Source organism: Symphodus melops, assembly GCF_947650265.1.
Source record: "Symphodus melops genome assembly, chromosome: 13".
Taxonomy (NCBI): domain Eukaryota; kingdom Metazoa; phylum Chordata; class Actinopteri; order Labriformes; family Labridae; genus Symphodus; species Symphodus melops.
The window spans coordinates 2,478,721-2,502,007 of NC_136703.1; the positions used below are offsets into that span (position 1 = coordinate 2,478,721).

The window sequence follows — 23,287 nt, forward strand, 5'->3', positions numbered from 1 at the left end:
GTGTATCAGGATGTTATCAGGTCTAGGTGGTCAAAGTGGAGGAGGATGTAGCTGATAAGCATCAGCTAGTGGATCGATAGGATTCTCTAAAAATACACAGTCTGTATTGTGGGTGTGTATTTCTGAGGGCGACACGGTAGATAATACATGACAGATAACAAGAAGCTATTCACGATGGCCTCACTAAAAACGTCCCTGTGCTCTCTTGTGTCAGCCCGCAGGATTAAAATTTCATGAATTCGGTTTCTTCTTGTGAGAGGAAAATGTGCTCTCTGCCATGTGGGAACCAACCGAAAACAGACTCAACCCAGTTTAGACCCTGACCCAGTGAATAATAAGAGACCCAACAGCGTCTCAGCCAACCTTCCAAGGTCAATATAAAACCCAAGATAAACACACCAGACTTCCTCATCGTCTGCCTTCATGCATTTGGGTTTATTTCCTCTATTAGTTGGAACCACGGAGTGAGCGACTTGGTCCCAAAGGTTGTCGGTTCGGAAAGTTTAGGCAACACAGCCAACTTCCCAACAAACACGATCTCGGCGTCTTGTATGCAAATTCACTGGGGCCACAAACTTTGAAAGCTTCCTCTTTTACGAGACCTTTTTCATCTTTTATTCCAGATATGCGACTCATCCCCTGTGCTTCATTCCAGCAGAACATTCTTTTCATCTACTTTGCTCAAATGACCCGAGTTCCTCAGTCGTACAGTCTCAGGTGGAAGGAGGGCATGCGCCCCCATGGCACCTGACTAGGAAGCTACTCTGTTCCATGAAAGACCCTTTGAACTGTGCTGGAAGCCTTTTGGAGTGTCCACCCACTCCTCGCTACCTTCACCACGGGGAGCATAGAGGCGGGAGAAGGGTGATACAGTAAAGATAAAACAGAAAGAGTTCAAGCTGTTATTAACCGAGACTCTGGCATGCACATGAATGCACGAACATAAACACACTGGGTTTGTTACAGCTTTACCAGAAGTCATATAAAAATGTATTTTATTTAACTTTTATTTATTCAGGAAAAGTCCCATTGAGGTTAGAAAACCTCTTTTTCAAAGGAGTCCTGCAGAAATTAGACTCACAACAGATAGACGGCAATTAAAATAATAAAACACAGTTAAAAGCCATTAAAGTTTTAAAAAAACAGTTACACGTGCGGGAGATCGTCTAATGTGATCTCAGCCTGGATTTAAAAGCATTTAAAGAAATCAGTTTGGTTATTTTCAAATTAAGTTTTTAGAGCCCGAAATAAGAAAACCCAAAATGTAATAACTGGCCGATAACGTAAGAAAATGCTGAGTCGAAAACGTAACTTTTTGCCCAAAGTGGAGTTTCGGAATCGAACAGATCTTCTTCTGGAAACTGAAGAAAACGTTTTCATCAAGGCAAAATTTGGCATGTTTTCCCGTCTCGTGAGGAACCCTCTCAACATCGTTATCAACAAAGATCATGTAAAACACAAAGCGGTGCCATGTACCTCTCATGTGCATGAATGCTACATGGAAAAAGGCCTTCAGCTAGGAAAGCTCTTTTCATCTCCTGACTATTTAAAACACTGTACAGGTCACATGATAGAGGCTGCAATAAGAAATGACTTATTCATACACATTCATACTCCACTGACGAAGCAGCAGGAGCAACTGAGGGTTAAGCGTCTTGCCCAAGAACACTTCAGACAAGATGCTGCAGGAGCTGGGGCTCAAAGCCACCACCGCCCAGTTCGTACCTTTTTGCAGCTGATGATTGCCAGAACTCGGTAAATTAAATTCTAGTTCTGAGGAGTTACCTCCATTTTTTATTTCACCCGTATAAACGTATTCATTCTGTATACCACAACAGCAACACCTCTGCTTTACAAGCCTTTGGCATTGACTATATCTAATCTTCTATGAGTGAAGTTTGCAGACATAAAAAAAAGCACAGAACTATGTTGGCGCAGAACAATGGACTGAAGAGCATGATAGCACAGTTAATTCCCCCGTCACTCCTCCTCAGTGAAGCACTCAAAAGTTTGATGGCCATTAAATTTATCCACTGAGACAGTGAGCACCATCAAAACTCTTTCAAAACTAATTTCCCACATATGATTACCCATGTGCCTTCAGTGCAACAGTGGAGAGAAGTTTATTAAGCCTTCAGCGGGATGGAGAAGTGGGTTCAGACAGGGAAAAAAAGTGATACAAGTCCATCACAGAAACCAAACATTTACGTGCATTTAGCAGGAGAAGCTATTACTGCAAATATATTAAAGCCAGACTATGAAGAACTTATGGGACTAAATCATCAGTAAGATTTGCATTTTTTCTGTTTTTATCAACAAAACTGAGGAAGTTCTGCCTTTGTAAATGCAAAAATATTATGCAACTCAATGGTTTTCTGCAGCTCAGCATGCAAAGTAGTGCAGAAAGCATTAAATAAATGATACAGAATTATTAAGTACATGCTAAAGAGACATGAGGCACGGTTGGTGTCATGACCCTCGAGTGTCCTTTCATCTTCTGAATGGTTAAACATCTCTTGCATCCTCCTCCCACGCCTCTGTCCTTCTCTTATACTCCCGAGCTCCATCTTTTTTTTCTCCTTCTCTTCTTCGGTCCTCTTGTCCCTCCAACTCTGACGTCTCTCTCTGTGTGTAATCATTCATTCTCTTTTAATCTGTCCTTCTTGTTCTCCTGTTTCTGCCTCAAGTATTTCAAACAGCGCTCCTCATACTAAATGTTTCCTACATTGTTCCTATTTCTACTGAAAGTTCAAATCTTTCGACTCTTGTTACGTATATATATATATATATATTTTATGCTAACACAAGGGTTTGTTTAAGACACAGAAAGTTTCAGACACTTTAAGTGTTTAATAATATTACAGAAAAGATCACTTCAGAGGTTCAGGTATAGAAACTAAAAAAAAAGAAGCAGCAGTGAATCTTCATTATATGAATTTTCATAGAGGAGTTACTGGTCAGCCTGAACCAATCGGTGAGCGTCTTGTTGTGTTGTGTTCGACCCAAGCTGCACCCAAGTCAACTGTGTCTGGTGGTGATGAGGTAAGAGCTTGTTCTACTTAAAAATGATAAGACAAAAAGGTCCAGTCATATTAGCATCAACTATATATGTAAACAAAACTCATGCCAGCTTTTCGAATAAAGGAAGCCTCTCAGGGACTCTGGAGAAATGCAACGCATTTGCAATCTGTCATTGCAATTAAAAGCATTCTGACCCTGAATTTATTTATCCTACTTTGTCCTCTGAACTTCTTCTTGAGAAGAAAAAAAAAGCTTCTTATCAAAGTGTTATCAGAGGTAATGTCAGGGAATTGAATTTATATGCATTTAATTAACCGAATCATTCGCAGTGGAACTGAGGCCAGATGTGAGATTTGTGTGACTCAATTTTATTCAAAAAGAAAAAAAAAACATGCATAATGGGAAGTTCACTCTTAGCTGTGCAAGAGTTACGCTTTGAAAAATGCTTTTTTTTTTTCTTTTTTTTTAATGTTCACTGTGCACGCAGTTTTGCAAATGAAGCCCCTGGTTGTTTGAGCGCGCGTGCTTCTTCACTCACAACTAGGCCACCGCCGCCCTCCTCCCATTAGCTTTTGTGGATGCTCCACCTTTCGCTTCTCATCTCATCTGTCTCTCTCCATTAAACACGCCAACGATCAGAGAGGCATCTGGAGATGCATCTTTAAGCTTTAATACACTTTGAATAATTAACACACACACACACACACACACACACACACAGCTGAGTCTATCAGTGGCAGGCAGCCTCCCCCAGCCAGAGAGACCCAGAGGGAGAGGGGAAGCATGCTCTGTGCCAGACCCAGAGCCCCCGAGCTGGGCAACTCCGAGCTGTGCACCAGCCTGAGCTGCAGCAACCGGCAACAAAGGAAGCCAGCTGTAACTCTGACACCCTCAGCTGAGGGAGAAAAGAGAGAGTGTCTGGCTTCTGCTAATTGACTTGTTGAAGGAATGAGGGAGTGGGTGAACAAGAGAGAAGAGGGCTGGAGATCAGAAATGAAACCCCCGTGTGTGGAGATGGCTGGCGAGGTGCGTGGTAGTCTATGAGCAGTGATACTGTGGGAGTCCTTTGGCTGTTGGCCTGCAGCAGCGAGGTGACCCGACAGACACACACAAGCGTCTAACCAACTCACTCATCATGGTGATTCATCCTCTAATTAGCAGCACGGAGGCTAACGCTGATCCGCATATCTATATTCACCTTCTGTTCATCTGGAGGCGAACACGGCCTGCTAATGATTATCAATGAGGCTGGGCTACAAAGCCACCACTTCAATCCTCTGTGCAGCAGCAATGCATCATGGACCTACTGTGTTTTACTAGATGTAAGGAGGTCAGGCTTCTTAAGGAGGGAGAGAGGGATAAAAAGGAGGGAAGGATGGAAATGAAGAAAGGGGGAGGGCTGAGATAGATGTGAGGACCAGATAAAAAGTTGGACTATAACAAGGATGAAGACGGTAAGTGAAGGAAAGAAGGAGAGGAGCCGAGAAGCAACAATAAACAAGAACATTCAGAGTGGGTAAGTTGCAGTTGCACTTTCGAAAAGGTCAGCGCCTGGGAAGTGAAATAAACAGCTTGAGAACGGCTGATGCAGAACAAGCTCTGGCCCGTAATGAGCACTCCCTCTGACAGATTCAGATGACTTCACTCAGGCTGCCTCTTAATGAACACATCAGACCCAAATAAATCCAGAGACTACATTTTTCTAAAATTCTTGAATAAATAAACTTTAAGAATGGTCGATTCACTTCAACAGTCTGTGTACAAAAAAAAAAAGGAACCAAACACTGGATCAGCGTGAGGAGAGATGGCCTGCACGAGGGCTGAGAAGTTAGTCTGCAGGCATTTTTCGCCTCCTTATTCATCCAGCTGTTGTTCTGATTCACATGAATATACAAGATTATTATCAAGCAAAACATTTGCAAAGGGGCACTGATGGCTTAGCGGAAAAGCCCATCTCTTTATCGGAGGCTGCAGCGCTCACATCGTATGATTATCGGCATAATCTGAGAGCCTTCACTCAATGAGTAAAGAAGATGAATATTGGGGGGGGGGGGTGTCACAGGCATGCCTGCTGTTGCCATGGTGATTACAGACACTCTCCGTCACTGTCTGTTTGCGCAGGTTAAATCAGGTGGTAAAATCCTGGAGTCCGGGAATCGACTGGTGGCTCTGCTCTCATTGTGCGAGTGTGTGCAGTGCAGTGCAGTGCAGTGATACGACCAAAATATCAAACAGCTGATCAGGTGGTGATCTGCCGTCATGCCGATCATGTGTGAAAAATTGGAAATTCCAGGGGTGACTCTAAAATCGGGTCAAAAACAGGCTAAAAGGCTCGAGGCTACGCCCAGCTTTAGTCATCCAATGTGAAGTCATTTGAAACTAAAAGCTCAAGACCCGACGTCGTCCCAGTGCGCTCCATCAGCCCGACGTCACTGAAGCAGAGAGAATGTGTTTGTTTGTTTCTCTCATTGTTTGTGTTTACACACATCTCTGTTCGTGGTCTTCTCAGGTGTTTCTGCCACTCTGGCAATTTTCTGCCTGGTCGCCCCTAATAGGCCTCTGTGTTTATCTGCTGTCACAACACAGCTGATTTATATACATTTACATATCCAGGGAGCGGCAACACAGAATTGTATTTACTTTAAGGGAGCACGATTTATAGAGAAGTGTTTATCTTCTTCCACATGCTGGCGTGTAAAGTGTACTTTTGTGTGATGTACCTTTGGCACATATTTGCAGATGCCATGAATTTGATCAGATATGAAGTGAAGTCAGCCTCGAGAAATATGACACATCCCTATTGGGAAGATAACCAGTGTAGTGTGAATTCAATCACTTTGGCAACATACTGCTAATGACACAACTGGGGGGGGGGGGGGGGCAGGCGGGCAGCAGAGTTGGGCAATACTGCTTTCAGCAGGAGTAACAAACTTGCAAATGGGATAAAAATCAAGACTGGAGCAGAAAAATGTTGACAACAAATATTGCCGTCAGCTATTAAAGGGAATTCTGCAGTTCCTAAAACTTTTTTAAACATATTTTTGGGTCGTGACACTAATTGCTGGAATTGCTCCAAAAGCTTCTGCACACAGCTGCCTAAACCAGCTGTGTTGACGATATATCTGCTCCAGTGCTCGCTTAAAGTCTGTCCTCTTAAAGTGCTTCTTCTTTGGCCAATGAAGCTCTCAAATATCCTTAAAAATGTAAAAATATCTTAATAAATAAAATAAACTGTAAATAAACTGTATCTTCAAAACATCTTGCTACATTCTCACATCAGCTCACTGAGACTTTCTGCAGGAAAAAAAAAACCACGCACAGCTCAACAGTTTATGAGGATTCTTGTGCAAGTGTGAAAGCACTACGAGGAAAAACAAGCACTTAAGTGCACAGGCCGTGTTCAGATGTGTTTGCACTCACACAATTATTTTGCTGCCTTTACAGCCTCTTTCTAGCTACCACTTAATCAATCAACTGGAGCGAGTTTATAGTAATTTAGAACAGCTTATATGTACTGAATAAACCTGTACATGTCTTTAAACAGTCTACATGTTATCCATTATTTCTAATCAAACACCTAAAGTCTGCTGAGTTATTGTCACCACGAGGCCATGTCAGAATGATGGTGCGTGTGTGCGTGCGTCTATCAGAATTCAGCAAACCACTCCTGACATTTAAAGTGTCTCGGTTGCCGTGGCAACGCTGCATTAAAAGATGGAGAGCTGAAAAAAAGAAAAGAAAAAAAAAAAGAATAAAAAAGGACGAATTCACGAACAAGATGGGAACGGATGTCAGGCTGGTGTGTTTACAGGAGGGAGTAACATGTGATGACAGGGTGTGTGGAGTCAGTTGACAACCCCAACACACACACACACACACACACACACGCGCACACACACGCACACGTAGAGTTATTGGGCTGAATTTGCAAACTAATTTAATCCCTTTAATACAACGTTAAAATACACATATGACGGCAAATTGGAAACAGACTCTTCCTGCTTCCATTGTTTTATTATAACTGGCTCAGAAAAGAAGAAAGACCGAGTGAAAATGTCAAGACAACAAAAGGTTAGGGAAGCGAGCAGAAAGAGGGACCTCTCGCATCTGTTTCCCTGAATTTACTCTGAGCAGCAAAGGAAGATTTCTCCACCTTCACAGTAGTCACGTCACCGAGAGGAAAAACAAAGAGAGGAAGGATGATAAAACACACTCCAAAGGACTCAATAAGGAAATAAGGAAAAACAAATCTTCAAAAAGTCTCCTGTCAGTTTGCATACAACTGAAAGGCACTCGTACTTCCTGGCTGAACAACAAAAAGTTTAGAGGTTCCAATGTTAATTGGAGCTTTTAGATGACACAAAGGTTTGTTTTGTGTTTTTTTTTTTAGAGTGAATTTCCGTGTATTTCAGGGGACAATGAGGTTTAGTAAGTTAGACAGAGAGAAAAGGGACTGTGTAAGAGTGCAGGCTCACAGATTGATGAAGCTTTTCATGCCGATATAACATTCGGGACGACGGTACACACTGTCATTTGCATACTCATTCACCCCGACTTGTTTATAAGTGAATAAATCCAGCGCTGCTTGGAGTAGAACAGCTGCTGCTGGGCCACTCAGAGCGCCGTTCATTCAGACACACTCGCATGTACCCACACTCAAATGCTTACAGGTCCCAGCTGCATCAGCGACATTACTCTGCCGCCATACAGACAACTCTGTGAGGTGTTTGCACATCCATTAATACCAGCTAGTGTGTCGCTTTGCATCTGAATCTGTGTCATTGTGCGACAGCATGTTTTAACGACGTGTGCTCATGGATACGTGTGCACGGCATGCGTGTGGCGTGTGCGCGCTCTGGCTGAAAAACTCACGTCTGAGGTGTTGACTCGTCCCTCCTGGAAGGAGCAGTCGCTGGCGTCCTGGGTGCACATGTGGCGATATTTGCACCAGTGACAGGGGAAGTTTCCATTTACACAGGAAAGACACCTGTAGAGAGGGAAGTAAAAACAGAAGAGGAGTTAGTTTAAAAATATCATTTTAATTGAATTGTCTTTAATAGCTTGCAGAGTGAAACTTTTTTTTTATATGCAAAAACACTTTTTTTTTTCCAGTTTCGAGCTGACTGTGCTGCTTTTATTCCGATACACCACAGCAGGATGTGCAGAGTCAGTGTACTGATATTATTACACAGTCGTTCTCCCGCTATGTTGACGAACAGACTTGTCTGAATGGACAACTTCGAAAAAATAGTTGTCGCTGCAGAGGAATGACAACAATTTTTTTTTGCATGTCTAGGTTGTGCTCATGAAAGCCGTAACAGTTTTCATGTGCACATTGATGTTTTTGAGAACTGAGCGTGTGGCTGGGATTATTTTTTCAAACGCACAAGGACGTGTGGACGAGGCCTCAGTTGGTATGTCTACCTCCCCATGTTCCTCAGTGTTTCATCGTGACTCCCACTTTTCTCATTCATTAAATTAACCTTTGTTGTTCTTAATAGAAGACTTACAGGTGGTGTTCTAACTCAAGCCAGCATGCCAACAACTTCAGCCTTAAATAAAGGATGAATAAAAATTGATGTGTAGCCACTTTAACATATTCATTGTAAATAAAATTGCCCCCTAAACCTTCAAGTATCTCTGAGGAAATCTTCACAAACATGCTACTTTCATTCAGAATCCTTCCTCACGAGTAGAGCAGCATGAAAGTCCACTGATGGAAATGCAGCTCCTACTGTATGACCTGAATTCATCTTAGATTGGGGACGACGTTCTCAGGCGGAACAGTAAAGGAAGAGAAGAAACACGGGGACAAGTATGACACACTGACAGGCCCGGTTGTGGACACATCAGCGCTGACGCAGAACATCAAATGTTTATGCCCAAATCTCCAGGAATCACATTGTGTGACCGTGTCGTGGTGCATTAAGACTTGACTCCAGCTGTCGACGAGGCCGAGGGGGGGGGGGGGGGGGGGGGGCAGAGAGAGAGAGAGAGAGAGAGAGAGAGAGAAACTAAAATGCACACTCTCCTCTTCTTATTCTCCTTGCTGGGAGGCTTCTTGAACTAAGCTGGTGCACCATGATAAGCTGGTTTTTATATAACACTCGGCGGCACACACACACCGAGACGGCTTTATGAATATATGCACATTCAAACAATGCCACGTAAAATATAATAATAATTATGACAATAGTGGAAGAAAAGTTTGTTTGAATGGTTTGAGGTCGTTTAAGTTTTATTAAAATGTCGTCTAATATTTGTTCATTTAGCCAAGCTTCGTGTTGAATATGAAAAAAAGTGAGTGTGCTGTGAGTTACTTTGCTGCTTTATGACCTCTGACCTGGAGGAGAAGAAATGTTTTTCACACTTCAGTCAAAGACTAGAATATAACGCCAAGTTCACTGTTTGATAAGTGATCTCTGACAAGTCAAATGCCACATGTACAGAGCAGCAGCGGTGGGTTCGAATCCTGTCTGCTGACCCCCCCCCCCAAACATACATAGCTTTCACAGTTGCATATATCTCCTGATAAACTCCTGATATTTGCCAGAGGAGCTGCACCTGTGAACGGAAACAGCCACATTTTCTGCCCATGTGAAAACAGTGATAGTAATGAGTCACCGTGAGGGTTTTTAAACCAGTTCTTCCAAACTGAAGGAGAAAAAGAAATCAGCTCTCTACGCCAAATGTGCTGCAGGAAACATTGACTTTAAACTGGATTTCAGTCTAATCCTCACTCTGTCTTTGTCCCTCTGTGCTTGGTTCATTCAGATTTCGGAGGGTTAACTTCTACATCTTCTGCATTGGAGTGACAGAGAGGTAGACGCTTCATATAGCTGCTGTTAAGCCAGTGAGACTAGAGTGAACTGCAGCATGAGCTTTATAATCAATGCCAGTGGATTTCCATGGGGAGCCGGGGGGGGGACACTGAGGTTATGCTAACAGCCTGATGTTTGTTAGCAGAGCTGGTGAGCCAGTTCCTCCTCACTATTAACCCCAGGGTTTATCGATTTCTTGTAGCAAGGACACACACACCCGCAGGCTTGTGTATGCACGCCCACGGCTGCTCGAACAAACACTTAGGAGCTGAAGGACACACTTCTACACACAAGCTGTCACCTACGCTGACATCTCAGCGCTCCTCTGAGTCACCTGGCCAGTGGAGACTTGTCCTACAGTGGAGCTGTCAATGCCCGGACAACTGGCGTGGGTAAGTGGCTGAACTGCTGCAATGTAGTCAATAAAATCCCCCGCTATTTAACAAGCCCGAGCGACAGAGCCGGGTCAAAAAAGCCTTTTCATCTTCTCCCTGCTTTGGTAGCTATAGCGAGGGATGGATCGATGGAACAAAGCTGTTCATATGCGAGCAGAAAGAAAGAAATGAAGAATCATATGCTTCATTTATTCTGACTAACGTGGAAAAAGGTCAAATGTGAAGCTGCAATTCTGTTGAAATCAAGACGTTCGTCTTTCTCATAAAGACTTGGGGTCAACGTGTGCAGACCTTAAACAAGCAGTGAGTTTACTTTGTCCTGTTTGAGCTGAAATAAAAAGCTTTAAAGTTAGAGCCTCAACCTTCTGAAGGTAACACCAGCTATGTGTGCACGGCAGATTCAAAGAGCTTAACATGATGGAAAATGAAAAAATGTACAGACTCACACAATCATCCTTTCAACTATTTCAGTTAATGTATGAACCAACCTCAGTGCTGCCATCTGTTATTACGATGTTATCTTTCATGAAAATCAGGTAGCATCATGGCTTAAATGTTTTTTTTTTCACTTCTTAGGACATGCAAACTTTTTTTATATATTTGTAATGTACAGTGACCACGAAAGAGCACATAATGCTACGCTACAATACTTCATGTAAATACACTTTCATTCTTGCATCAACAAAATAACTGATTTATCTTCCACTGAAAAACATTTTTCAGTTTTCACTCGTGCATTGGGGTGAAGAGAATCGTTTGGATTTACGTTTTAAACGATGCCCGTCTTAGAGTTTTGAAGTTTGCATATTTAAAACATGACACTCGATGAGCTCAAACGACCTGCGCAGTTTTTCGCCTGGAGGCTGCAGGAACAGCACGACGGCAGACAATCAATGGGAGAAAAATAACTGACGTGACGTCACATTGGTGCACTAACACCTGCTGATCAGTGGACGACAGCGTATGAGCTGACACTGCACATGAACTGCTCCTAAGTTGTCGCTTAATGTTTCCAAAAATGATCACCTCCGAGTCCTCCGAGACCTCCGAGTCGGAGGTGATTTTTGGAAAGATCGGAGGCTCCGACGGTCTTCTTAAAAACTGGATTTGTAAGATATTCCTGGATTACGTGTCCTTTGCTGAGTTTTCATGGGACATCTTGATTTTAAAGACATTCTGGGTACATTGCCACAAGTGTACCGCAGTGGTAAATGGCTGTCCCCTGTAGTAACCAGCGTGAGTGAAAGGGTTAACAGAGTTTAAAGGGCGGATTGCAAAAAGCTTTTAAAGGCTCATCTGTACCTTGTCAGACTTTAAGTATGGTTATATGAATTTGTCAGCACATTTCTGAGGACTCCTTCATGTCGACGGTGTTTAGGAGACAGATTGGACCAGCTGTGCTACCTGAGCTATAAATAGGCCTCTTTGTGTTTCATCCAATAAAGCTCCAAAGTGAGCAGCCATAAAAGGATGCATACATCATTAAGTTATAAAGCACAGGAACCAAATGAGGAGTTTAGATTCTCAACAGGGGACTCAGACTCATTATACGATATTATTGCTTCTTGTCACGGCAATGTCCAAAAGCGGTAAGTCTGCAAGTCTCAACCCTCAGTTTAATTAAAGCGGGTCACACTTGTTGGAAAACGGAGCAGCAACCATTGCCACAATAAATCGAGTAATGATGATGTAATTGCAAAAAAGTTGAAATAGTTTCTGATATTGCAGAGACTTTCTCTGAACGAGGGGCTGAAAAGCCTGGAAGTGAGACCTCGTCCTGGGGGGGCCGCAGCGTGGGCGGATCCGCTCCCTTGAGTGCCTCTTTTCACTGCATAGATTTCAGCCCTTTCATATTGTAATGGTCATGGTGGCCTGAGGCTGCAGCGCTAACCTTTTAGCTGTGTGGGACACATTATTCCTGACACAATGGGCACAATCTTTGTCTGCTACGCTAACACTCTGCTTTAGATCTCTCTCTCTCTCTCTCTCTCTCTCTCTCCTCATGCCTCCTATCAGCTCTCAGGGAGCTCACAGTTCTCTTCCTCGTCCCGCTCTTCCCTCCGGCACTCTCCCTCCGTTTTGTTTCTCTTCCTCTCTTTAAACATGCATTATTCCTCCTCCCGCATGCTCAATTAAACTATTCCAAACCTCTTTTTTAATGCAAATTTACAATATTGTAACAGCGTATGTAAATAGCTCGGAGCCTAATTTGCTGCACCGAGTCTTTGCCTTCTGTCTCTGTGCGCCTTCAGACAGTGATTGCACCTGTTTGTGTGTGTTTGCATGAGAATGTGCATGTGCTGGTTGCATCCACCTTTGAGCAAGGCTTCGTGACGCTCCACACGTGCTCGTCTGGCCACATGCCTGCAGGCCGCTCTGCTCGTGCATCTGTGCTGATCCTGTACATCTGAGTGTTTGGTGCTGCTTCACTTTCAGCCGCCCACCACGCCCACGAGGAGAACTCCATTATCTAAACGCCGTGACTCCCGAGCCCTCCGACACACAACAGGGGGTCAAATACTCAGAGGTGAAAGGGGGGGGGGGGCGGCAGAGTGGGAGTGGGGTATAATATGTGGGTTTATGTTACAGCTGCTGCGATAATATCTGCTCTGTAGTTTTACAGTCGTGCAGAGTCCTGAGGGGGCCGACATCAAAGACTTAACCGCAGTGCGTGCGTGTGTGTGTGTGTGTGTGTGGGGGGGTGTTTAATAAGAGGCACACACACCAACTGCAACACATATCTATTAAAACTTACTGCATGCCCACAAACATGCATAAATAAACAGTGCAGTGCAGTCACTTTGACACGTACTGTTCACTCTGTAACTCCCAAATATAAAATTACACACACACACACACACACACACACACACACACACACACACACACACACACACACACACACACACACACACACACACACACACACACACACACACACACACACACACACACACACACACACACACACACACACACACACACACACACACACACACACACACACACACACACACACACACACACACACAGAAAATGATTCAAAGCCATCGAACCAGGCCTGGAGGCCCTGAGAAGTGGCCCAGGTGAGCTCTCTCTCCAGGCCCACTCCATTATGACGATCTCAACACAGGCACCCGGCTGCAGCTAATTAAGCGCCTATTACTATGCAGATATATGCGGGGCCGAGAGCAGAGCGCGGGCAATAAACGGGCTTGATGAACGAGAGAGGGACAAGCGAAGGGAGGTCGAGGAGAAAGGGGGATAAGAGGGGTCGAGAGAGAGAGAGAGAGAGAGAGAGAGAGAGAGGATGGAAGAAGAAGAGAAAGTAATCGACTAAAGGAAAGGAGGTGGGAGAGGAGAGGAGTACCACAGGGCCAAAATGCAAAACAAGTGCACTTTACTCTCCTTATTACTGTTTACTGTTAATGCCAGGGCTTCAGTCATCGTCAGGAGTTTGAGTTTTAAGCTCTTTATCTTTTCAGCGTTTGTCCCTGGAACTTTTTAAACGGAAGAGACAGTTTATTTTTTTTAATGCCTGTATTTAGAGATACACCAGTGGACAGAGTCAGACATGAGGGAAAGAGAGAGTAAATGTGAAGGGGACTCGAGCTTGTACAGTAAAGCGCTTGTACACCACAGGTCAAACCTACACATTCACACACTGATGGTAGAGCCCATTCATACGCTGCTGATAAAGCAGTGGGAGCAACTCGGAGTGAAGAGTCTTGCTCACTGGACACATCGGACATGTTGCCGTAGCTGGGAATCGAACCCTCAGCCTTCCTGTTGAGAGACAACCAACTCTACCAACAGAGCCACAGCCGCCCCAGAGTGAGGACTGACAGGTGGGAGGAGCCACAGGTCTGATTCTAACTTGGGTCCGCCCACTTGGAGGACTGCAGTCTACGTACCGGAGGCGCCCTGAAGATGTCCCTCAGCTTTCATTAAAAAATGTTTAATTAATCAAAGAACATGTACGCCATAAACTTTCAACATCAAATTTGATTAGAAATTTAAAAGAACAATATTTACAAAAAAATAAAGATAGTAGGTGAAGTGAACGTTTTGACTGCACCAGATGTAGGGTGCTGACTCGGCTCTATTTTTTACTCTCCTTCTCTCTGACAAGATGTAGTTATCTCCTTCAAAGCAAACAAAAGAAAGCCCACAACGGACAGGACAGGAGGATATTTTAAATGATGTAAACATTAGGGGGAGAGAATTCTGCTGACATCAATCCTCACTTGGCAAGCAAAAGAGAAATCCACTTTGAGGGATCCGGAGAGGCATTTTCATTTCAGGTGTATCGACACAAAGTGCAGATATCTAAATGTGAATCTGTGCCAGGCGAACGATACAACAAAGAGAGAGAGAGAGAGAGAGAGAGAGAGAGAGAGAGAGAGAGACACACAGAGAGAGAGAGAGAGAGAGAGAGACACACACAGAGAGAGAGAGAGAGAGAGAGAGAGAGACATAGAGAGAGAGAGAGACATAGAGAGAGAGAGAGAGAGACTTCAGAGGAGCAGCCAAGAGTCATTTAGGGGAAATGACATTTTATTTGTTTTTATTTAACCTTTATTTAACGAGGCAGCTCAATTAAGAGGACATTCTTCATCCATTATCAGGTAGATTTAAATGCCGCTGTGCTTTTCTCTCTCACCTCTACCTCTCCTTTGTGTTCAATCATTACAGGAATTCAAAGACAACAGCTAATAATATTCATCTTATGACACTTCAGCATGGCTAAAGATTTGATTAGATCTATTGTGATGGTAGCTCCAGGCCTGTTTGTTGTTTGGATACAAGATGGGTTTGAGTTTAACATAGGAGGAAACAAAGGCGTCATTTGTTTGTTCAAGTGCTTCACAGGCTTTTTATTTAAAGGCAACATTTCCTCCAGATACATTTTAAGATTGTAGTTAAAATTGTCTCCTGACAGAAATTAATAACTCGTGTGCTCTGAAACAGGAACAAAGAAAACCCGTCATCTGTAGCAGTCTGTAAGGATGAAAAAAATACGACCAATGTCTGCCACGAGGTACCAATCTGATGAACCAATCACAGCCTCCCCGTCTCCCTGCTCCTCTTGCGAGGAGAGGAGAGGGACTGTTGAATCAGCTGTGGCTCATTCTTGACTCTAAATCCTACAATCAAAGAGTAAAGTTTATAGTGGATAAGCTCCAATCAGGATATGAAGGAGTCAAAGTCACTGTAAGATGATGACCACGTCTGGCTACAAGGCAGCACTGAAACTACCTACCAACCTCTGTGTTCAACATTTCTTATTTACAGCTTCCTAAAGTAGAACAGATTTGACTGGGTTATAAATGTGGACTGACTTTCTACCAGAGACCAATGTCTCCATTTTATAGCCTGTCAGTGTCAACTAGTTAAAGTAAAAGCACTTTGAGTAGTCAGAAGACGAGAACACTGATATACAAGCTTAAGTCCATTAAGATGAAAAACACTCGTATTTAACTAAAGTTGTTATCTTGACAGAAACGCTTCAAACTTGATCCCTAACTTTCCTTCCACAGATTTATATGATAGATGACACAGAGTTTACACAGAGTGTCTGCAGTGGTATGTAGAAGATTATTCTTGTGTGTTTCTTCCTCTTTCCTGAAACCCAACCTCAGTGTGTAAAAGCCCCCCCCCCATGCAGTGCTGAGTAGCCAATCAGTATTCCTACACCTAAATGAGGGATAATTCCATTTTCCAAGGAACATGAATGATGTATTTTAGCCACTGGAGCTTGGCCGTCCTTGCAGGTCTTGCATGGTTAGGAATCGATTTATTATTTCACTCACCAGCAGTCGCTTCATTGCTCGAGATTTAATTAACTAATTGATTTGTAAAAAAGCTCGAATACATCGAGTAATGAATTAGCGGAGGTTGCATGCTGTTTTCTCGATTCTCCACTCGGGGATTTATTTGCAGGCCAATATTTCAGAACTGCTGCTTTATGCAAAGAGCCACAGTCACCTTTTCAATGATCGATGCTCTCCACAGGCCTGCTGCCTTTGGGATCATATTGAGTATTGGAATTAGAATTGTTTTTTTTGTTTTTTTTTTACCTTGGTAAAAACATACAAATGCTGACATTTTCTTCCTCCTTCACTTTCATATCCACTCCATTAAAACTTTGCAAAGAGCCCTGTGTTATAAAACTTTTACATTTGAAAATTGAAGGAACACTTACGATTGGTGGACGCTGCAGTTGTAGAAGACCAAGTCCACGCTGGCAAACTTCTTGCCCGTCTCCTTTGACTTCAGATACAACTTGATAACACGCTGGTCCCCTATAAGAAGCCACAGAACACCATGTGAACGGTCTTATTACAGACACTTCCTGTATTTCTGTAAATGACCCACTGATCTTATCGTAACCAGCGAGTGTTTGGAACATCTTTCATGAACTCAGGATCATGCTCAGGCCAAAAAAGCTTCAACATGAAATGTTAACAGCTTCATTTATATCGTAACTTGTCCATTCCAGTGTCTCTGACATTTTGAAACCTCAGTGTTTCTGCTGGTCTAAGCAGAGGCCGGGGCAGAATCAATAGAGCGGGTGAGGAAGTTACTCAGTGGACAAAACAGTTCAACTGTCTGGATCAATGTACGGCTTTGGTGCAGTAAGTTTGTGAATCCGCAGCTTCTCGTTTCCATAATAGCAAAGCAATCGCTGCTCTTTAAAGAGCAGAATGAGTCGTGTTTTTCACGGCTGAATGAAAGGAGATCATTCATGTGCGTGCGACTCAACGTCAAGTGTGTAATGTCAAATTACCAATTATTTCCTAATTTTTGATTATGAAAGTAGATTTCTTGGACAGTGATGTGTCCAGCCGCTCTGGAGGACACTAGTCAGCACTTTTTAAAGTCAAACATGTCACGCTCCTGTCTGCATCATGCGATGTTTGTGATTTGTATTTAAACTTATCCAGACTTCCAAACTGATGGCTGTAATTCATCCTGTATTAATCTCATTACATGTGCATACTTCTAACTGGTTACTTTCCTCTCATATGTTGGACATCATGCACCTTCTGTGTGATCAAATGTGTCCGCCGTGTTGTTTAATGACAAACAATGAAGTCTGCCTGTAAAAGTCTCAGGTGCTGTCATCCGTAACATGTCAGCATACGTGAAGCGCCCATGCTTGTCTTCGTGCTTATTTATTTAATTCTCATCATTACACAGTGGAAGCTGCCAGTTTATCCGTTGTTGGACGTTTGGCAGTTTCATGGAACCAGGCTGAGGCGGCAGCTGTCCGTGGTGCTGATCACAGGCCGCTTTGGAGGACCGTTTCAGGGTGTTTTTTTCTGCATGATGGCATACACCGCTTGCTTGTGAGTTGTCTACTATAGTTCTGTGTGCTTGTGTATCTGTTTGGAGCGAGGTTGAGGGCCAAAAAATAAGGCCTAGGAGAAGTATGTTATGCTGATGCCCGCTACGACCGAGTAAGAAGTCTCCCAAACAAATCAAGTTAGGAAGCATTAGCTGCAGTAATAATGCCAAAGTAATTCCAATTTTCTCTTTATATAACTACTTTTAAGACTTTGGAGAATGTTGTTTGATATTAATTCACCAGCCAAACAAACAATTGCTTTTTTTTAATTCCAGTCCTCAAGCAGCCCAAAAAAGGAAAAAACCTGAGAGGAGAATCTTTGCAACATTTTACAATTCCCAACTTTTGGGACACCCTGTTTTTCTTGTCTTCTTACCCTGGTCTTTTGTTATTGGAGCGACATCCTTTGTGGATGGAGACAGGCAGAAGATCCTTCCGCCGTAGATCCTTCCCTCCGTCTCCACGTAGTCCTCAAAGGAGCAGTTCACCCCTGCAGACAGGCTGGGCACGTTCTGCGTCTGGAGCACCAACTGAGAGCAGAAAGACGAGCGAGAGAAACATGTTTAAAATCAATACGCTTCATAAATGATGCAATAAGCAAGATTTCTACTGACACACAGGAAAAACTGCACTCAAACATTGGGACTCAAAACTCAGGACTCAGCTCTTACTCAAAATGACAGACAGGAGGCTACTAGATCAGACAGGAACAAGTTTCATTATATCCCATTTCACCTCCATCTTATTCACTTTGCTGTCCATCTTTCCCCACTCCCCCTGTCACACGAATACACACACTGACATCTCTAAACACACACACACACACACACACACACACACACACACACACACACACACACACACACACACACACACACACACACACACACACACACACAACAAGACTCTAAAGACAGTTCACCTGCACTTCTGACATGGTGACAGAGACGGTGGTGGGTTGCACGGACAGTCGGACGCACTGCTCCACTCTGGTGGTGAATCTCTGAGGCTCCTCTGCTCGCTCACAGTGGTCTTTCCTCGAGCATCTACAGAAGGGAAATACTCTTTCATCAAATCGAACGGGACAGCCACGGATGAAACAGAAAGAGAAATCAGTGACAGGGAGAGAGTGAAGACTGTAGTCCAGTTTAAGGGACTGTGGATTTAGCTTTTCCGCACACTTCCATCGTGTGCAACAAGTGACTGCCTTCATCAGCATCACTCCATGGTTCACTGAGGGTTAGTAGTACTATTTAATCAGTCTGACTGTGTAACATTATGATTGATTAATAGAACATAGCAGAGCACACCAGTGAAACATGGAGCCCGATACACAGGCAGAGTGAAAAAAAAACTAAATGGGGCATGGCTTCGGTTCAGGCAGAGCACTAAAGTCACTCTTGCATTAGCTAATTGGCACCAGCTGCTCATTCATGCTTCACCATCAGAGGCTCATTTCTCAGCTGCTCGGCTAAGGTGTGCACACGGTGGCCTCACCGCCTCACAGTTATCAACACGGTTCTGATCAAACCTTTATTTCTCTCCTTCTTCGACACCTGTCACCAAATAAGTCCAACACGAGTGTCTTTAAAGCTTTGTTCAGACTGCCGCCCCAATCCAATCAGAATCTGATCTAACTGACTGACTGTCCGCATTGACGTGGTCTGATCCACATTGGTTTCTATAGTAACAGGTTACGTCCAAGAGAATACAACAGCAAAATGGATAAAGACATCATAGTGCGTTTGATTGATGTTTATGTTGTTTCAGTTTTCTGTTTCTGTTCATTGACTATGGTTCGGTGCCTTGCTCAAGGGCACTTCGGCAGTGCCCAAGGACATTCCCAAGTCTCTATAGACTGAGCTACTGATCCCCCATGAAGTAGAAGTAATAAATCATATAAAGATAATCATTTTCATGAATGACAATTTTGCTCGCCTGACCGCCACGATAGTTCATGAAAGTCCTCAAATCTTAGAGAACGCATGTGTGTGTGTGTGTGTGTGTGTGTGTGTGTGTGTGTGTGTGTGTGTGAGATTTGCACTTACACATTATGCAGCACACACCAGCCACAGTGAGGGTCACCGGCGCCCAAGCAGGCTCCACAGGAAGTGTACTGCTCACAGCTCTCCACTGGTACACGGGTCACCTGGAGATAAAGCCACACACACACACACACCTGGTTAATACCCCGTGAGCAACCCACCTTCAACCCTCCATTCAGGCCTGCTGGAGTCGTGATCGTCTGGAGCTGTACTGAGCCAGGAACATGACATTAAAGGAACAATGCACACTTTGACCATCACAGATAAACAGTCCAGTTTTCATGCTTCAGGTAGCAAAATCTTGGTTTCTCAAAATTTGGATGAGGGCTTATCCCGGTGTCTCGACTTAAGATAAGAGGTTTCCCTGCACAAATGCAAAAAAAAAAAAACACTTAAAAAAAACCCCCATCTAAAAGCAGGATACTGAAGTCCATGTACATGCATCCATTCATGTGCTGCCTGTTATCACACTGGACTTCAGAGTAACATGTAAATATGAGATAATGCATGTTCAGGGGCTGCAGCACTCATCAGCCATCACTCCTTTATTTTATGTAATGAATCTCACACAGGGCCTTCATCATCACATAAGAAGACCGGCTTCCCTTAATGCCTGTGAATTACTTGCAAAGAATGTGCGATTGTACTTAACACCGTCGAGATAAACATCGAGGATTACTCCTTTTTGTCCGCTAAATCTCTTCAGGCTGCCATCTGCGTGTCTCAGATAAGATGAAACTTTAATGATCTCTTTGGGGGGAAAATCAGAGAACTCGAGTATTAACAAGGACATCAAACAATGCTGCCCACGTTTACCTGCCGGTTAAATCGCAGCTGAAGAAGAACACAGGCAAATATCAGGGGGGAGAGAGAGAGTGACATAGAGAGGAACTATCACTCAGGAAGTCTGTTTCTGCAGATAGTTGTCTTTGCAGTTCTCATTAAACAGACGTGTTTTCTGCTGCCGTCTGCACTTTAACCATCCGCCATCTGTCTGCATGATTACCAGGAAGTTAGCTTGAGTTTTACCTGAGCGCGAGGATTCTCTAAAGTCAAAGAATCATTCTTTGAGAAGACATTTAGAAAAGCTTTAATCATGCCAGTTCACACAGACGTCTAACACGCCATGCGTCGGCTTCCGGCTGTGTTATCTCATCAGGATGGTTGAAGTTTGTCTGAGACAGACGGATTAACAGACAGGAAACTGCCTCAGGCATGCATGCACTCACACACACGAACACACACACGCACACACACACACACACAAGCAGGCAGGCACACACACACAAGCAGGCAGGCACACACACACACACACACTGGTGAGAAAGTTATAATGTCTGGACCACATTTAGAGTTAGAGGCTAGTTTTCTGGGGCAGTTGTTAAATACTTAAATCATCTCTCACCACACGAGACCTGTCCCCCGCATGAGCGCACACACACACACACACACACACACACACACACACACACACACACACATGCGCACACACCTATGTGCCTCGGTCAGGGCGAACTACAACACATCAATGGCAGTACTTGGGCAGGGGGGCACACCAGGTGAGCTGGACTGAGGCTGAGATCTAACGGTGAACACACCTTCAAAGAGGAAACTCTTCCCTTTGTGCATCGCAACTTCTCTTTCTTTGAAACAGGAAATCAGACTCCATTCATGTCTTTTTCTGCACGACTCATCCGGCACTAATGCACATGTTGTTTTCACGTGTACGTCTTCTGTTCTCCGTATTCTTCTTTATCTTTCATCCAATACCAGCAGAAGTTTTGATCTCAACACCAGCTGCTAGCACTCGAGGCTCATCATCTTCTTCCTTCTGGTTTCACACTCTGTTATTGAGAGACACGCTTCTCTCTCTCTCTCTCTCTCTCTCTCTCACACACACACACACTCGCCTGAACTCCACACATGCACAAACAGGACCTGTGAACATGCATTCACCTGTACAACTTTCAGACCAGATCTGACGCTCGTGTGTAAATACCTTTAAGACTTCACCACGAAACAAAGGTTCAACTGATGATTTAAAAACATGTTCATGACCTTTTAGTTGACAGGCAATTATTTACAATTAAAGCCAAAGGTTTAAGTTTTAAAATATTTTTAATTTGACGTCTCTTTCGGCTACAAATCTGTCAAATTAATAATTTACTCAACTTTGAAATTCTTTGCCTTTTTCCAGAAAACTCTCAGGTTAATAAAGGTTGTTAAAAAATACACAAGTCTGTACTTCCAGGTCCCAACTTAAGTCCCTACAGACAAGCTAAAAAAGGTTTTCTTCTGAGTCCTAGAAAAACAACATTTTCTCCTTTGACGTTTGTGTGCAGGAAACATGTTCCAAACGTGACGATATTTAGGAAGTCCATTCCTGGACAGCTTTCACACCAGACACCAGTTATCTCCTCCTCCTGTGTCACTCTGATGTACAGTTGGACACAATAGCTTATGGCAGATTCATAGCACGATAATAGTAACCTGCGTCTGATAACTATTGTAATGCTACCATTACCAGGCACAGGCTTCTCACAGGACACCGAATAGCAGCAGCAAATTGCAGTCATTACTTGCGCTTGGACAAATGCTAGTGCTAGTAATACAGCCTGTCTGATATAGGGAGGGGGAGGAACAAAACATGTCACACTAAAGCATAACAGCCAGGGAGAGAAGTTTATTCAATGTGGCTTTGTGGTCGTGGGGAGGATGATGTATTCTTATGGAACAGTTCAATTATTGAGTTTTAGAAAACAGATAATAGGATGGGAAACGGGAGATGCTCGGCCAAAGACTCTTTGTCTTACTGAGGTGGCTGGGGAGCGACTGTGTGTGTGTGTGTGTGTGTGTGTGTGTGTGTGTGTGTGTGTGTGAGACAATAAGTAAGTGAGAGCCACCTATTTATATTAAATATGGCATTTTCATCTTGGCCCATTTGCTGCTGCAGAGGCAAAAACACATCCATCTGTGGACATCGGAGCGAGGCTGAGGGGAGGAAGGACAGGAGAATTAGGAGCCGAGGTAGAGGAAGATAGAAAGAACGGAGCACACAGTGTGAAAATGTCCATTTGAAGCATTAATTTTGGTCCTCCAACTGATAATGGAGAGTGTTTGTAGAGAGAAAAAAACAACCTTCCACTGGGATTTGGCCTCTTTTTTTCTTATTACAAATTGCAAATAAATAACAGAGCAAATGAGCTTCTTGCATTTGGGTCATGATAGAGAGCCTCTTAATTTGCCTCGTGGCGGATGAGAGAGAGGGGGGGGGGGGGTGGAAGGAGGGGGGTGTGTGGGGGGGGGGGGGGGGCGAGTAGATGAGGGATGCAGGAAAGGATGGATGAGAAAGACACACAAATGTAATTGCCGCTGATGTTTCATTCCACATATGCGGCCCGTGCTGTCCCAGCTATAGGCTCGCTTGTAATTGTCCCATCTGTATATTATAGGGAAGAATATAAGGTGCCATCACTACACAATAGGTTGATGGATGGCTTATTTCTGCAAGCCGGCTGGATATTAAGCCGACCAGACGTACACGCATGTAACAGCAGCACAATGTGAGATGCAGTTTGTGGTATGTGCGGTCTACAACGCTGGTTTGCAGGCGTGTCAGAGAACGAAATGAACTTCAACATCTGGATTTAAAAA

The 23,287-nt window shown here is 43.7% G+C and overlaps 1 protein-coding gene across 1 annotated transcript in view; it reads right to left on the minus strand.

Moving 5' to 3' along the window:
* LOC306833641 (plexin-A1-like) overlaps nucleotides 1–23,287 on the minus strand; it is a 258,108-nt gene that overhangs the window by 87,369 nt on the left and 147,452 nt on the right. The window contains 5 exon segments of the mRNA XM_079359035.1: nucleotides 7,894–8,008; nucleotides 16,443–16,542; nucleotides 17,965–18,118; nucleotides 18,511–18,634; nucleotides 19,637–19,737. Of these exon segments, the coding sequence (XP_079215161.1) occupies nucleotides 7,894–8,008; nucleotides 16,443–16,542; nucleotides 17,965–18,118; nucleotides 18,511–18,634; nucleotides 19,637–19,737 (594 nt within the window).